The sequence below is a fragment of the Gopherus evgoodei genome, chromosome 9 (genome assembly GCF_007399415.2).
Source record: "Gopherus evgoodei ecotype Sinaloan lineage chromosome 9, rGopEvg1_v1.p, whole genome shotgun sequence".
In the NCBI taxonomy this organism is placed as follows: domain Eukaryota; kingdom Metazoa; phylum Chordata; order Testudines; family Testudinidae; genus Gopherus; species Gopherus evgoodei.
Genome location: NC_044330.1, coordinates 67372217 through 67389880, shown reverse-complemented (window position 1 = coordinate 67389880; position 17664 = coordinate 67372217). Strand labels below are relative to the sequence as shown.

The following is a 17664-nucleotide window of genomic DNA, read 5'->3' as shown; positions in this document are numbered from 1 at the left end:
TGTTTAACCGCCCCCACCCCCAAGTTCCACAGCCTCTTCACCCAGATGTCCAAGAATGGGGGGGAGGGTCCATGCACCTAGCCACTCCGGGCCCAGAATCAGCATTTCGTGGCATGAACCTGCCTCAATAACACCATAATCTCCAAAGCACCAGGGCCCGCGATTTGAGAGAATTCTGTGTCCATATCCTCATTGCTCTCATCGCTGCACTGCTGTCGCCTCCTCCTCGCCTGGTTTTTCAGGTCCTGGTTCAGCATAAACTGCACAATAATGTGCACGGTGTTTACAATGTTCATGACTACTGCGTTGAGGTGAGCAAGCTCCATGCTTGCCACGGTATGGCGTCTGCACAGTACCCAGGAAAAAAGGCATGAAACGGTTGTCTACCTTTGCTTTCACGGAGGGAGGGAGAAGGGGGCCTGATGACATGTATCCAGAGCCACCTGCAACAATGTTTTTTTGCCCCATCAGTCATTGGGATCTCAACCCAGAATTCCAATGCGTGGGGGTGACCGCAGGAACTATGTGATAGCTATGGGATAGCTACCCACAGTGCAACACTCCGGAAGTCCACGCTAGCTGCAGTACATGGACGCACACCGCTGAATTAATGTGCTTGATGAGGCTGCATGCACTCAACTTTATAGTCTGTTGCCAAAAATCGAATTCTGTAAAATCGGAGTAATCCTATAGTGTAGACATACCCTAAGAAGCCATCCTCTTAGGGAAATTTGCATCCCTGATAATCACAGGTTGCATGGTTTTGTGATTCACAGGAACAATAGGATTTTAAACAATGACTGGCAGGCAGAGAGCGGAGGCTGTCTCCACGTGTTGTGTCTCGGCGATGCCTTTGTTTATAGGGTGAACTGAACTTTACACTCGATTAGCATCAGGATATGGCATGGAATCAAATACCGCCTGGAAAGAGACTGGAGCTGTTTAGCTCTGCCTGTCGCTCCCTCCCACACACACACACACACACAAGTCTTCTCTCGAGGCAAGAACTTTCCTCTAAACTTGCTTCCTTGTGTGCGTGTGTGAGGAAGGGAAGGTGGGAGGAGGATCCGAGACACACAAGGGGCTCAGAGGGGAAGTAGAACCAGGGCTCTCACTTCTGGGATAGTTGTATAATGCAATGGACAGCCAGCAGCAGAATAACCAGCAGTATTTCCGATCGGATAGCAGCGACTCCTCAGCATGCATGATGGGGTCCGGAGCAGAGCACAAGGACGAACCAGGCTCCGGGAAGAGGAGAAAGAAGCATTGTAGCCCGGTATGGATCGCCATGGCTGTGATGTCCATCCTGGCTCTGCAGATCGCCTCTACCACGGGGCTTTTCGTATATTTCACCATGTCGATTTCCAAGGTGAGGCCAGGGCAGAAGCTGTAGCACGGAAACTCACTCGCTCTGGTTCGCAAAGGGGGTGGAGGCGAGATCTTTGTGCATTTCAGCTTTTAACCCCACTTTCGGGGAGATTCAGATGCACTAGCAACAAGAGCTGTGAACTGCAAACTCTTTCGGGTGCAACCTTTGGTTTCTTTTCAGGGTGATTTTAAATTCAAAAACAGGGTTTTTCTTAAGAAAATTACTGGCACAGTGGAGGAGGATTTTATTTCCAGAGGTCTCCTTTTGCTCATGCAGTCAAAGCAGTTGTGAAAATCGTGAACTAGCCTCCAATCCCTTGCTACACATTCCCTTTCTCCCCCCACCCCACCCCCTTTCCCCGTTGGACTGAATCATTGAGCTTTGAAAAGGTGACTAATCGCTTCCTTGATCAATGCAAAAAATATCGTTTCAGGTGAGCGATGCAGCTCCTGTGAAAGGCGTAGGTGTAATTCTGAAAGCAGCCCAGGAGCCTGGAAGCATCGGGCTGCCTTGATTTGCATGTTCTCCCTCTCTGGCCAAAGTTCTGCAGTTTTAGCAACGGGATCTTGTAGTCAAAGCTCTTGGTTTTGTTTGTGCATGTGGCAACTCTTTTCCCTAGCGGCCGGGCGGGCTCCCTAATTATCCCAGCCGTGATTTGAGCAATGCCAATAAAGCGATTGCAGCTTTACAAGAAACTGAAAGCGTCTCCACCTTCCTTAGAGGAAAACGCAAGGTGCCTTAATAAGATCAAACCCGAAACTATTGTTCTCGCGCATAGTCCCTGCAGTGCAGGTCTCTGCCTGGCTGTGAGCTGCCATGTCCCAGTTCAAACCCACTTTAGATGAGTGCTAAACGTGGAGCGAGGTGCCACCTTTGCTACTTTGCCTTGTGGCACCTCCCACCCCCGATGTACAAGCAGGCACCAAATATTTTTCCCTTTTAAATATGAGATTTTTTTTTGCATCAATTACTGTCTTGCCAAATTGAGCAATAGGCAAATCCCACCGAATATGGGGGGTTTGTGTGTGTCTGGATCCACACAGACCTGGAGGAATCTACCTATTTTGTAGAATGCAGAGCTTTGCTGATAACAGTGACTGAGGAATGACCCAGTCTTATCCCCCTGGATAGAGGGCGAGAGGGAGAGAAATTACCTCCTGTTAAACAACAGGCTAATTCAGGAAAAGCTGGGGAATGGAGAACTTCCATTGTGTGTTTGGTGCTTAGATGCTGCAGTGATGAAGGCCCCAGGAAAGACTAGATAGGGAGCAGAGTTTTACCAGGAAGAAAATAAACTTTTATGGCTAAGTGACCGAAGATAAGGAGTAATTCAGTCTCATGCTCCTGTGTGCCAGGCTCCAGTTTATCCCAGCAGGAGACAGGGAAGAATTTCCCCCTTCCCACAAACATCATTGCACAATTGCCTATATATGGAGGTGTTGGGAGTGGCGGTTTGCCATCTTCAGTGCATCAGGTATTGGCCACTGTTGGAGTCAGTACCCTGTGATTGGGTATGTCAAGACACGAGGGCTGCTGGACTAGGGGCCTAATCCAAAACCCATTAAAGTCAATGGAAAGATTCCTGTTGACTCATTTGGGCTTTAGATCAGACTCTATGTGGCACAGGGGTCTGGTCTGCAAGGTCGGGGTCAGGCTACTGCAGTATATGAGCCGGTGATCTGACCTGGCAATGAGAACTCGTTGAGACCTTAAGAGCCAGACCCTGAACTGCCTGCGCACTCGGGACTCTCATTTACTTCACTGGGAGTTAAGGGCTTAAACAAGGCAGCATCAAGCAGTAAATCTGCCTCAGTGCAGGCAACAGTTTAAAAACATGTAACATAATAAATAAGCCATGTTGAAAAATGGCTTTTCTCTAAGCTTCCCCTCAGATGCTCGACTGTAGGGAGCCATCTGCATGATTGAAAATGTTGAGCTGCTGCTGCTGTTCACAACCCATTAAAAAGCTCCTAGTAGCAGAAGAGCTGTACCATCCATTGTACTTGTTCCCATCACGCGTCTAAACCCATCTGACAGTAACCATTAACAGGTGTTGGGAAATCAGCTTGGAGTAGTAAGGAATCATTTATGCTGGTTGGATACAGTTTTCAAAAGCATCCAAGTGACTAAGGATTCTAAGTTCCATTTTCAAAAGTGATTTAGGACCAGACTGACAAATGTAAGTGCCTAAGCAGGGTAGGTACCTAACTCCCATTGGTTACACTGCAGAAGCATTTTTGTGTCTTCCACTAGGCACCTAAATACCTGAACTTTGGGCACTCAGGAGCCTAAGTATCACTGAAAGTCAATGGGGCCTTCTGCTCCCCTGGAAATTGTACCAATTACCTTATGTAAAACATTACCCCCAAATCTGGTATTTATATTTTGGGCTGCGCAAACAGTGAGCCCAAGTCTCCTCTCCCATCAGGAGTGTCAGTCCTATTACACAGTTTTATTTGAGTAGCATCCAGTACAGCCAATTAAAAGCTGAATCCACAGTGCTAGGAGCTGCTCCGAGGAGGTTACAATCCAAGACCCAGATCCTGCAAGCCGTCCAATACAGGCAGACCCCTCTGCCCATGCTGAGCACTGTCTACTTCACTGCCACTTCATGCTGGCCCAGAAACCAGTCTGTGTGGAACAGCTTACTGCCTCGGGGACACAGAATCCAAATTACATAGAAAGGGTGAGGAGAGAGAGACACAGACAAATATGTACAATGTTATAGGGAGACATACAATAGCACGTGTGGATCATTATCATATGCAGAAGAAATAAGTGCTAGCTATCTCCATCTTTCTCTCTAGTTATCATTAGCTGGCACATTTCTTCTAGGCATTGGAAGGAAATGGAGTTCAACAGAGCTTCATTTGAGCTTGGGCTTGGCAGTTCAGAGCCCCAGCACCTCTGGGCTTGGCATTTCATGGTCCCAGCACCTCTGAGCTTGGCAGTTCACAGTCCCGGGACCTCTGGGCCTGGCAGTTCACAGCCCCAGGACCTCTGGACTTGCTACATTAGTTATGAAAGTAAATGGCTGGAGCCCCGGTAGCCTTTTCATTACAAACTAAGCGCTGGAGTTCAGTGATGTAAAAGCAGCATTAGTGAGATCAGAATCTGTCCATCTTAAAGCAGGGTTGGGCTGAGGTATTTCTGAGAGAAGTGTGGCAATGATCAGTGAGTATGTTGGCAGCGACGGGGAGAATAATTATTTATGATTATTACAGGGCCCCATTGTGCTAGGTGCTGTACACAAACATAGCACCCAAAGAATGTCCCCACCCCAAAGAGTTTATAATCTAAGATGAGAGACAAGGGGGGAATACAAGAACAGATAGCTGGGGGCTGCCCAAGGAAAGAATGAGACAATTCTGGCCAGCATGGCCTGTGACAGCTGCACAGCGCGGTTTTGGAATGGCATGGGAAGAGTTCTGAACTTGCTTTGTTTCATTTTCCCAGAAGCTGTGAAGTTTTCATTTCCTAGGGTTGTATGAAATGCACTAAACAGGTAGTGGGACACGTGCCATGGGATAAAGATGTGTTTACTGAAAAGTGCAGCGTCTAGTCAACCTTCTTCAGTAGGGTTTGAGGAATTACTCAATAGTTTAGCAAGGTACAAGAGCAGGATAATTGCATACTAAGTTACTGCTTATTCATGAGTCCTTAGGGTGCATCTACACTACGGGGACTTGACCTACAGAGCTGTGCTGGCATAGCCCCGTAGTATAAATGCAGCCTACAGCAACAGAAGTTTTTCTTGCAGCATAGGAACAGCATCTCCCCAAATGAAGTTACCAGTGTTGATGGAAACATTCTTCTTTCGTCACAGCTGCATCTCGCTGGGGGTCATGGTGGCATAACTAAATTGGTCAGGGGTGTGCCCATATTAACTTTTCACTGTATGCCAGATCTTAGTCTGAGCCAGCTACTATAGTCTTTCTGATCAGGAGGAGATGTCAACGCAGTCCCCTGCCCCTGTGAGTTCACAGTGAGAAGCAAGACCCAACAGCTAGTCAAAGGCACAGAAACGGTGAAACCCTCCCGCTTCCTACAGGATTAGAATGAGACAAAGGATTCAGCGTAGGGAAAACCAGCAGGGACTGGGCACTGAACTGCTGCCTAGATGGGTAACTAACCCTACAGGGATGCCTGAAGGACCATGCTGGGTACAGTATTTTAATTCTCCAGCTGTTCGGTTTCCCATGGGTAATGAACTGGGGGGCAGGGCAGGCCTCAGTCCAGTTTCAAAACCACGCACTCAGCAGGTCCCCTGGTTGGCAATCTGAGCAGGGAGGCCAAGGACCGATTGTTCCCGAGACCCAGCTCCCCTCTCTCCAGTACTAGGGGATACCTGCAGGTCAGGGTTGAGGCAGACTGGCAGTTAAGGGCACATTTGGCCTGCTGGGTGGCCACACATGCCCTGCAGCTAGAGGACTCTATTCTCCAGGGCTGTGAGCCAAGCACTTCTCCCCAGCAAGATTGTTTGTCTGGGCTGGTGATTCATGCTGAGCGAGGAGACAAAAACATGACACCGCAGATTAAACCAGCCGGAGGGGAGGCTAGGCCTGGGTGTTTATTACAGACTGAGTCAATTTCACAATGCCTGACCTAATTCTCTGGTGGTAATAAGGCAATGGGAGAGCTGCCCATTCAGTGCACTGAGCCAAGATGTACAGGCATTTCAGCCTCAGCACAGCTGTAGGCTCCATACGGTGCTGCATTCCAGTTTTTCTCCTTTATTTCCTTAGCAAGACACACTAAATCAGTGCCCTCCCCAAACAGGGGCAGCCCTCTCTGCAGTGCTGGGGGCATCTGTTTCCCAAGGACACAGTGCTGCAGGGGCTGAGATTCTGCACCAGCGGGAACATCCATTGCACATTTTGGCTAACAAACAGGTGCAGGGTCGGATGCTGCCGAGGCTTAGAATTAGGCAGTGGAGCCTTTTGCCTCTAGGTCACTGGTTCAAATTCAGCCCAGCTGAGGAGTAACCACAAACATCGACCCTCTGAGGCCCAGGAGAAATAATTCAGGGGCCTCAGGCTAGGTCCTGCATCAGAATTGGCACTAACTGGAAGCCTCAGCAGTGAGCAAGGACTGAACAGACCGTAGAGACTTCCAGGAGGGACGATGGGATTGAGGCATGCAAAGCAGGGCCAGGCTGCTACATCAAACTCTAGAATCTCAGCATGTAGCACGGGCCTCTCCGCTTTCTAACTAAAGCTGCCTTGCCCACAATGCTGTTTGCTGCTGTGTCACCTATTGCCAATGGGTAATGGGCTGCATTCACTGTAGGAACCTTCGCCTGCAAGGTGATCAGTCTCAGCACTAATTTCATGGACACTCCAAGCACAAGCACCTCACTACAACAAAATGGAGCGAGGTTTCATTTGTCACAGCCATCGTCCATGTCAGCGAATAGCCTCCCACCATGCCTGGTCTCAAGAGGGCATAGCTGGCAGCAGTATTCAGCTGGAAATGGTTCAGTTTATCTCCTGGGAGTCGATGCAGATATTTACAAGGGGCGGATTAAGGCAGGAGCTGGGGTTTGTGAGGAGAGTGAGCCCAGAAGGAGCACCCAGCTCCTATTACACTGGGCTCAGGCTCCCAGGCAGGAGGATCAGAAACTCTGGAGTAGGAGAAAGAGCCCTCTGCAGATGAGAAAGAGAGCTCAAAGAGCCAGATCCTGCCAGGTGCTGAGCAAGTTTGACTCCCAGTGACATCAATGGATGTTGAGGGTGCTCAGTGCCTAGCAGGTTCAGGCCATAAATGATGGGGAGCTTAGCCCCAGGAGTTTCTCCAGCAAGGAGCCGAGTCCCAGCTTGTCTCCTGAGCATAAAACATTTGCCATTGTTCCTACTCAGCACGAAAATAAAATGATTCTAAGACAGTGGGAAATGCTTTTGGAGAACAGTTAATTCCAGGGGCTGATCAGGCCTGTTCACCAGGGATCCCTTCAGGACAGAGATGAGGCAGGAGGGCAGGGCAGCCTGCAGGAAGTTCGCCTTGTCATTACCTGTCCTCTACCTGTTCTGTAGATGGAAGGCTCTGGTCTTAAACCAGCATCTTTCACCACAGTTAGATTCACACAGCCACAGTAACATGGACTGCGGGCAGCTTGCCTAGCAGCATTGCTACTAGGGCTTCAGGCTGGGTTTTACTGATAGACAAGCCAGAAGCCAGATGTCCTAGGTTTGATCGCTGGGACTTGGGTTGCAAAATGACTGAAATCCCCTGAAGAAGAGCTCTGTGTCAGCTCAAAAGCTTGTCCCTCTCACCAGCAGAAGTTGGTCCAATGAAAGATATGACTGCACCCACCTTGTCTCTCTGACATCCTGGGACTGACATGGCTACAACATGACATGAAACTGCCTTCGACAATCTCAGCTCTGCCATTAGCTTAACAGAAACACCCCCTCTTTCTTCCCCTCACCTCCTCATGTATCTAAGCCAGCAGCCCTAGGGGGTCCAAAATCCTGAATCAAATCCCCCCACAATCACAAGGGGAAATAAAAATCAGATTTTAAAAATAATAGCTATGGGATCCTTGCCTCCGAAGCCTTTGAGTCACCTTTTCAATGTTTTCTCTGCAATGAGGAGAGCTAGAAACTTAGTGGGTGTCCCCGCCTCCACCACCAATGAAAGCTCAGATTTTTACTTCACACACAGCCCTAGTAGAACTGCCTCAGCTGGACACATATCAGCTTTCTGTGTTTGGGTCCCACCACGCTAGACCCATGTCCCTTCCCTTGGGCAATCCTGCAGCACTCACTCTCTAGGCCTCTTTGGCATATTTCCTAGGCACAGGCTCTAGGTCTGTTACCTTGTCACAGAAATGGAACTATGCAACCCATCTGCTGTAGACCCCCCAACCAACACTGACACCACCATACCGACACCCAGGGGTGTAACACACTCTGTCCTTGAGACCACCTTGATGGGACCCTGGCTTTACAGCTACCTCTTCAGGGGCACACAGCAGTGAAAGCAAACAAACAGGTTTTGAAAGAGTTTCTAAACACAATCACTCTTTAACTAGTACAAGAAATACAGTGATCCAGGCAAAATAAGAAATACCCATGCATGTTTCCCTGCCTCAGTTTCCTCATCATGCTTGAGCATTTCCTGGGCTCAGGGCAGAGCTCTCTGGGATGTCCAGGATCTTTCTGCAGCTCACGAATTCTCCTCTGGATCATGGAGTCTCTCTCTCCTCCACGTCAGTTTCTCTTGACTTTGGGTGGTCCTGCAGTGAGTTAAACAGATCCCCCTGCTACAAAAGCATGTCCTTTCTCCTGCCTCAGGTTCTCCGGTGTTTCTGTGTCACCTGAGTTTAGAAATCCTACTACCAGCACCTGGTTCTGCTGCTGGGGAAATTCCACTACTCCAAACCCAGCCCACTGCAGAGAAGTTGGAGAAAATTGGCTTCCCCCAGATGCCTCATTGTTCTGTCTGGGCTATGCCTATTTACTAGTTGGTAGCTTTCAATGACTGTCTCTTTCAAAGACAAGGTGGAGGAGGTAATATGACTTATCGAACCAACTTCTGTTGGTGAGAGAGACAAGCTTTAGAGCTTGCACAGAGCTGAAGAAGACCTGAAGAATTCGTGTAAACACAAATGTCTCTCTCATCAACAGAAGTTGGTTCCAATAAAAGACGTTACCGCACTCACCTTGTGTCTCTAACATCCAGGAACCAACACGGCTACACCATCATCTTTCAAAGGCAGACTTGTAGGCACCATTCCCTTCCCCTTAGCACAAGGAGCATGAGGCAGCGCACAAAAGACAACAGTCATAAGGATAGAAACAATTCATAAATTCAAGCTAGAATTTATAAATTGTACACAGATTCCCCAGATTGTCAGAGTCACGTTTTCACATGATTCCAGGAGCTGGAGGTTCAATGAAGACATCAAATATCACAAGACTAACAATAAAATTGCATGAGATAGCAACACTGCTCAGCTATCGATCACTAATGTGCCAAGCAGTGCAGGAGTCTATTCCAGGAACTGTACTTCAATAGCACTCATCTTGCTAGATCTCCCAGTGCTTTGCTGAAGCTAGCAAGGGGACCTGAGACCCAGACAGGGGAGGTGACTTGTATGCACAGCAAGTCAATGGCAGAGCTCAGGGACTGAATCCAGGTCTCATGGCTCATCCACTGGCTGGTTAATACCCAAGCATCACATTCACATCACAAGATCTCAGCCCCTCTGGCACTGAGATCAGAGAAGCACAGGCTTATTCGCAGTTCCTGCATCCAAGCCTGGCACAGGGCTTACTCTGGATGAGTATCAAAAAGAAGAGCAACAGTCCATATTTACATAGGTCTGAATCACATCAGCTGAGGTCTCCCTCTGCACCCTACAGCTCACCCATGCATGCAATCCTTTGTACGCTCAAGAGGCTGCCTCGTTAAATTGATTCAACTCATCTTATTTTCCAGTTAAAAGCCCAGACACAGGGGAGCTCAGAGGAGCTGAAGTGTATGCAGCTGATCAATAGATTGCAGGAAGTCTCAAACTTGGAGGAGCTGATTGGCAACCAGTCCTGCCTCAAGCTGGCCAATAGCATCAAATCCTACGTGACCATGGTGAGTCCACGACAAACCACACACTGCTTGTGGGGAGGGAAGGGAAGAGGGAGGTAGACACTTGTCAAGGAAGACCCTAGAACACCACAAAGGGTGACATTCCAGCAGAAGGTCTTGGGCCAGTCCCTATAGGTGTCTAATTCCAATCAGTTCCCAGGTCAGGAGGGACTCAGAGTTGGTACCATCTGGTGGCTGTTGATGGCCCATGTGAAATGAGTTGGTGTATCTCAATCTAGGATCTCATGGACGACATCACAGAAGACACTGTATCAATGGGAACGCCTTTGTTGGCCCTCGCGGTAGAAAGGCCAGGGAATTAGTTCAGCTCCCTCTTTCACCTCCACCCTTTCCTGCTCTGACAGGGTTACCTGCTACTGCCATTGAGTGTCTGTGGCCAAACCAGAACTGAATGTGGTTAAAGAGGATGGGCACAGACAGATATCTTGCTCTGAACAGGGCTGTGATGTGGTTTCCGAGGTGTTGCTGGACATGGTCTGTCCCTGTCTGCATTTGCCATCAAACCAATGCCAATTCCAGTGCCAGCAATGGGTCAGTTTCCTAGTGCACATGCTGCCAATATGCCTCAGTTTCTCCATCTGTAATACCCACCTCAAGGGGAGGGTGATTCTTATCAATTTTTGAGCTCCCCAGGTGGACAATGGTAGAGTAAAGCAGAGAGGCGGCAGCAGGGTGTGCCTGGTGCTTTATCCTACCAGGAGGGGCTTATTGTCCGATTGAGCTTGTTGACAGGACTAGAAGCAACGACAGATGTGGGGGCCTGGAAGAGGCAACAGGACACAAGGGAGTTGGGGAAAGTCTCCTGTTTACTCACTCACCTCTCCTCTTGCCTTCCAGGTGACAGAGAACATTATCCACAGGAGTGCACTGAAGGGTGAGTTTCTGGCCCCTGGCAGGAGGGAGCAGGGCAAGTGCCCTTCTGCACAAGGGATAGAAATGGCTACATTACCTTAAATCTGCTTTTAAATGTGTGAAGATCTCACCCATCTGGCCAGCATGGGTCCCTGTTAAGTTTGATGGAAAGCGCTCGATTTTCCAAAGCAGCCTGTGACAGAGCAGACGGCCTTTTACACGTCCACCTTCCTGTGCGTGTAATGCTCAGATTTATGCACAGCCAGAGGATAGTGAAACTAGATTGGTCGGAGTGTTGATCAGTTTCACTTCTTGGTTGGGGTGCACTGGCACAGAGCTGTGCTTGCTCACCCCAAAGTGAACCAGCAGCAGCATCTCCACGGATGTCACTGGAGTCACAGCAGGATGAAAGCAGTGTTAGGGAGAGGAGAACTGAGGCTGTTGTGTTAAGTCACCAGAACCAGATGGGATTCACCCAAGAGTTCTGAAGGAACTCACATGTGAAATTGCAGAGCTACTAACTGTGGTATGTAACCTATCACTTAAATCAGCTTCTGTACCAGGTGACTGGAGGATAGCTAATGTAACACCAATTATTTAAAAAGGCACCAGAAGCAATCCTGGCAATTACAGGCTGGTAAGCCTAACTTCAGAACCAGACAAATTGATTGAAACTATAGTAAAGAATAAAATTATCAGACAAATAGATGAACACAATTTGTTGGAGGAAGAGTCAACAAAGGTTTTGCAAAGGGAAATCATGCCTCACCAATCTGTTATAATTCTTTGAGGGGGTTAGGTCAACAAACATATGGACAAGGGTGATTCAGTGACATGGTATACTTGGACTTTCAGAAAGCATTTGAAAGTCCCTCACCAAAGGCTGTTAAGGAAAGTAAGCAGTCATGGGATAAGAGGGAAGGTCCTCTCATGGATCAGTAACCAATTAAAAGACAGGAAACAAAGGGTAGAAATAATTGGTCAGTTTTCAGAATGGAGAGAAGTAAATAGTGGTGTCCCTCATGGGTCTGTATTGGGACAAGTGCTGTTCAACATATTCATATGTGATCTGGAAAAAGGAGTAAACAGTGTGGTGGCAAAATTTGAAGATGATGCAAAATTACTCAAGATAATTATGTACAAAGCAGACTGTGAAGAATTACCAAGAGATCTCACAAAACTGGATGAATGGGCAACAAAATGGCAGATGAAATTCAGTGTTGATAAATGCAAAATAATGCACGTGGGAAACATAATTCCAATTATACATACAAAATAATGGGATCTAAATAGGACCTAAATTAGCTATTACCACTCAAGAAAAGCTCTTGGAGTCATTACAGATAGTTCTCTGAAAACATCCATGCAATGTGCAGCAGCAGTCAACAAAACTAATAGAATGCTAGGAACCATTAGGAAAGGGATCGATAAGATAGAAAATATCATAATGCATAGTATAAATCCATGGTACGCCCACACTTTGAATACGGCATGCAGTTCCATTTGCCCCATCTCAAAAAGGATATATTAGAATTAGAAAAGGTACAGAGAAGGGCAACAAAAATGATCAGGGGTATGAAACAGCTTCCGTCTGAGGAGAGATTACAAAGATTGGGACTTTTCAGTTTGGAAAAGAGATTACTAAGGGGGGGATATGATAGAGGTCTATGAAATCATGACTGGTGTGGAGAAAATGAATAAGGAAATGTTATTTACTTCTCATAACACAAGAACCCGGGGTCACCCAATGAAATTAACAGGCAGTGGGTTTAAAAACAAACAAAAGGAAGAAGTACTTAACACAATGCACAGTGTGGAACTCATTCCCAGGGGATGTTGTGAAGGCCAAAACTATCAATATAAAATAATGGGGTCTAAATTAGCTGTTACCACTCAAGAAAAAGATCTTGGAGCCATTGTGGGTAGCTCTCTGAAAACATCAGCCCAATGTGTAGGGGCTGTCAAAAAAAGAATTGGTTAAGTTCATGGAGGATATGTCCATCAATGACTATTAGCCAAGATGATCAGGTATGCGATCCCATGTTCTGAGTGTTCCTAGCCTCTGATTGCCAGAAGCTGGGAATGAGTGGCAGGGGATGCATTACTTGATGATTGCCTGTTCTGTTCACTGCCTCTAATGCACCTGGCATTGGCCACTGTCGGAAGACTGGATACTGGGCTAGATGGACCTTTGGTCTAACCCAGTATGGCCATTCTTATGTTCTTATAAAAACATTCTTTTTGCAAAAACCATGGTGAGCTTGTCAAAGGTGCTAACAGAGTTTGGTGTTCAAATGCCAGGAAATTGCAATGGAAGGTGGGTGGCCAACTCCCTGAGGCTCCATTCCAACACCAGCCTTCATTCTTGGGTTTAAATGGCCCCGACAGCCTGCCCCCTAACACACACACACACACACGTGTCCAGGGCTGCATTCCTTTCTCTCCTTTAGGGCTAAAGGATCTGTGGCAGGAGGAACATGGAATCCTGAACTCAGGGCTCACAGGCACCTTTCGCTTCCCTGTAAATGCCTACGAGTAAGAGCAAGTCTCACCATGCTGGCTTCACAACACTGAGGTGCTGAGTGCTGCTGTGGGGCATATGTGTGTCAGAGAGAGAGACACACACACTTTACAGCCTCTGCAGATCCTTCTTTCTTTCATTTCACCATAGAAGCCAGGAGGAGCTATTTCAACAGCTCCAGTGGGCAGCTGTCTACAAGAACACCTGGCAAGCCCTCTGCCCACCTCACCCTCCGGCAGCAGAGCCCTTCGCAGGACGGTGAGTCTGGGTTCCTGATAGGATACTAGTGGTGCCCAGAGCCATGGGAGCCTGGGGGCAGAGGAGGAGGGCGAGGACTGGGGAAGCCTTAGCCTGGTGGCTAGTATTAGAAGACAGGCTTGGGCAGTGAGGGAAGGGGGGTAGAAATTTTTGTTGGCAACTCCACGTCAGCTGTGGAGATTCAGGTTTGGGGCAGTTCTCTCCCCCACACCTCGATCTGGGCTGGGATCCTGGTTTTGTTTCTGTCTCAGGCCAATCTCTGTTTATTATCTATGCCTGAAGCCCATCAGCTAGGTTGATGCCCAAGCATAGGATGCTATTTGCTCCCGTCAGCCTCGCAGTGACCTCTGTCTGTGTTCTCCTCTAGGAAGCTCAGCACACTTTGGGGAGCTCTCCCAGTCCTGCCGACACCCCATCACCAGGTGGGAAGACAAGACCATGCACTCGCATCTCCAGAACATCACCTACCGAGATGGCAAGCTGCGGGTGAGCCAGGCGGGCAAGTACTACATCTACTCGCAGATCTACTTCCGCTACCCCAGCGAGGGCGTCACAGCCCGCGTCTCGGGGCACCAGCTGGTACAGTGCATCAACCGCGAGACCTCCTATGGGCAGCCCATCCTGCTGCTCAAAGGCGTCGGCACCAAGTGCTGGGCACCCGAGGCAGACTACGGCCTGCATGCCCTCTACCAGGGCGGCCTCTTCGAGCTCAAGGCAGGTGACGAGCTTTTCGTCTCCGTCTCGTCCCTGGCCATCGATTACGACGATACAGCAGCCAGTTACTTCGGGGCCTTCCGGCTCGAACTGTGAGGGGGTAGGGCCAATGTTTTAAATCCTCCTCCCATTGGACGATCCGATTGCAGACTCTCTTGATGTCGCTGCCCTTGATGGCCCAGTTATGACAAACCTCGACCAGGCTTTGATCCGATCACTGTTTCTGCCTTGCAAATCCACCTGTACTAGCAGGTTATGGATGCTGTGACATTTGCCAGGCCCATGGATGGTGGCCAGGACAACTGCTCTCCTTGACTTATGGGGTGATGCCCTGATTCCGTTCCCATTGGGTTTTGCCTTTGGAGGGTTGCCCCCATAGCTGCAGAACAATCGTGGTCCCCTGCGGGGTGGAAGAGCCAGGGGGGCACCTCCAATGCACCCCTCACTCCATCATGGAGACAGAGCCATAGGAGGAGGCAGCAAACTGTGTGGAGGTCTCCAGTGAGAGCAGAACAGGGCTCCTCACCCCGTCCTCAGGGGGTTGGTGCCTTCCCCAGGAGTGGGCGCAGGGAGACGCCCTTATGTGCTGTGAAACTCACCCTTCAGATCCCTGAGGGGGTAATGCCTGGGGGGAGCAATAAGAGGGTCCATTTCTCTCCCCCCAGCACACCAACCGACACGTGGAAAGGACTCAGCTGTCAGCAAGCTGCATACAGCCCCTTACCTGGGGAAGGAGTCGGGCCAAGAAACATGGGTCTGCTCTTTTAGGATGGAGCAGATTGTATCTGATCCAGCCAGCACCAGCTTTGGAGCAGGCCATCACAAACACACGACAATGACGCCTTGAGATGATGTGACGCACGCACAGCCACGTCATAGCGGTGTGAGGGGAATGTGACATGGTTCAGCGTAATGGCATCAAATCTGCACATAGGGCTGTGCCACACCACGTCGCCACCTTGGTGTCCCTGTAGCCAGGATGTGACAGTCCAGTGTGGGTCTGAATCCAGGTCCTTCTCCCACTAGGTCACCTGGGTCCAGGGCATCTGCCTCTGTGCAGTACAGCAAGCTGCATGTTGTCTCAACACAGAGCCAGAGGGAGGAAAACAGGGACCAGGAAGAGAGATGACAGCAGAGTTTGCTCACTGCAGGCGGGGAATGTAGGTCAGTGGATTGGGTTCGCCCTTCTTTGCTCTTCCTGCCCCGCTGCACAGGCAGGTCTGAGACAGCCTACAGGTATCTAGAGCTGGGCCTGAGCCATGCACAGACACGTTCTGCTTTCACTGAAAGTGGGATTTTAATCCAATACAACTCTGCAGGTGCACACCACTAGATCTGCGTAAGAGGGTCTTAACTCATGTTAGCTGAAGTCAACTTGTAATCTATTTAAGTGAAACTGGTTTGAGACCTTCTGAAATGGACTTGAGTGTCTATGGTGGGGTGGCACCGATGGAACTAAATTAGCTTTTAAATCAGCTTAGTTAAATGAGTGCACAAGCCATATAGACAAACCCAAAGCAACTCTGCGAGGGCCAGAGGCTCCACAGGACCCTCTCCCACCCATCCACTTCAGCACACCCCTCCCCTCTTCAGTGCTGCACCATTTACAGCACACCTGTCAGAAAGGACTTGATGCTACCAGGATTCTGGGTTAACATCCCCTCCTTGGTATTTGCCGCTCTGGTGACCCAGCTCGGAGCTGGCATGGCTGGCTGCTAATGGACAGGAACAAAGAAATGCTGGTTTTAGATGCTGTTTGAGGTGGGGTTAGTTTTTAAAGGGAAAGAAAAAGTTGTTAGGGCCAAGCTGTAGGTTTAGAGGAAGGGGACAGGGAGTTTACAGAGCCTGTGCTGAACGGAAGCGCTTGCAGGAAAGTAGACAGATTTCAGTGAATGTTTCTCCCAGAAAACACTTAACAGCTGGCTTTCCCTAGCTGAAAGTGACTCTGTGAAAACAGCATCTTCTGACTTGCAGATCCGCCTGCCATGTGGATCGGTCAGAGCTTCAGAAACAAAATATGCTTCATTCCTATCAGCCCTGCTGAGTCAGTGCATCTGAGAGCATGCGAGCTGGATTCCATCCTGGCTCATGCATCACTATGACCAGTATTGTTAACTAAGGCCTTGTCTGCACTGGGATTTCAGACAGCAGTAGAGCTGCAATTATGCAAAACCTCTGGTATAGACACAATTTACACCAGTGCAGTTTATCCTGGGGTTTGTTGCCCCTGTACAAACTGCTTCAGCTGCACATTATGCCTTACCCTAGGGGTCTGCACTGGTACAGGTTCTCTGGTGGCTAAAATCCCACCATAACCAAGGCCTAGGTCTCAATTGCATAGTCCACTTCTGCCCCCAATTACACCTTGAAGGCCATGGGGTTGCACAGGTGTAGCTGAATGCAGATTCTGAATGTCTAGCATTGAACCAAGGCTCACTGGCTTGTCCCACACTAGGTGTAAGATACTTGTAGATTCTGGGCAGGCAGGAGAGAGACCCAGCTTCCATCTGTGTAATTACTTGTATATTCTGTGTATCATAATAGCACCACTAAGACTGTTGATATGTACAGACATGCTGGAATGAAGGATCGTCTCCAGTGAAGGCTGTGAGTATGCGCTGCCCAGCAGGTGGACTTTTGATGTGAGATTTCTGTGCTTGTTCAATAAAACTTGTATTCAATCATTGCGTTTGCATCTGTTTATATGGAGCAAGGCTGCTCTGCTGATCACGCTGCTGCATGATGTCCAACCCGCCAAAGCCAGTTCAGGCTCATCAGGCTTTTAGAGTGGGCACTGTGCCTTTAAGGGCTGAGCTTCCCAGACAAAGAGTCTGGGTGGAGCACTGCGGCACTCGTGTTATGCACAGCCAGTTGGTAGCAGGCATCCCAACAGACTCAGAGCTCCTGCAAACACAGAGGCTCAGATACTCGAAGTTATTTTGATGTCCAACTGCAGCTGAAATCAATGGGAGCTGGGTGCCTAAATACCTGTGAGAGCCTGGGCCCAAGTGATCACTGAACCCCACGCTTAGCAATGCTCTGCTTCTCGTTAGTACAGTTACATGGAAATCTGGATTTGGTGTTAACGTCATGCTCTCAGGCCAGCCAATACAGCCCATAAGGGAAGGGGGGGGGAATGCCACGGGCTGAAGCCTTGCTAGATCAGGACTTGTAGCCATGGAACTCAAGACAAGGGCCCTGATCCCAAGCCCATTGAAATCAGAGGGTGAAAAACCTGGCTGCATTGGAGTCAATGGGAAAGTTCCCAGTGACTTCCATAGAGCCAGCATTTGCTATGGCGTGTCAGAGTATTTCCCACTTTAAGACCACCTCCCCTGTCAAA

The 17664-nt window shown here is 48.9% G+C and overlaps 1 protein-coding gene across 1 annotated transcript; it reads left to right on the top strand.

Annotated features, from left to right (window-relative positions):
* The first annotated feature begins 940 nt into the window (after window positions 1-940).
* On the top strand, window positions 941-17005 carry LOC115658007 (tumor necrosis factor ligand superfamily member 10-like). Its single transcript, XM_030576458.1, has 5 exons — window positions 941-1369; window positions 9812-9958; window positions 10814-10850; window positions 13500-13607; window positions 13975-17005. The coding sequence occupies exons 1-5, from the start codon at window positions 1139-1141 to the stop codon at window positions 14415-14417; spliced, it is 966 nt and encodes a 321-aa protein (XP_030432318.1). The 5' UTR covers window positions 941-1138; the 3' UTR covers window positions 14418-17005.
* The last annotated feature ends 659 nt before the right edge of the window (window positions 17006-17664 follow it).

Excerpts from the sequence above, each read along its gene's own strand:
- LOC115658007 (XM_030576458.1), top strand. The coding sequence starts at position 1,139 with ATGGACAGCCAGCAGCAGAATAACCAGCAGTATTTCCGATCGGATAGC. Across the intron at positions 9,959-10,813 it reads TCAAATCCTACGTGACCATG|GTGACAGAGAACATTATCCA; the intron begins GTGAGTCCACGA and ends CTTGCCTTCCAG. Across the intron at positions 10,851-13,499 it reads CCACAGGAGTGCACTGAAGG|AAGCCAGGAGGAGCTATTTC; the intron begins GTGAGTTTCTGG and ends ATTTCACCATAG.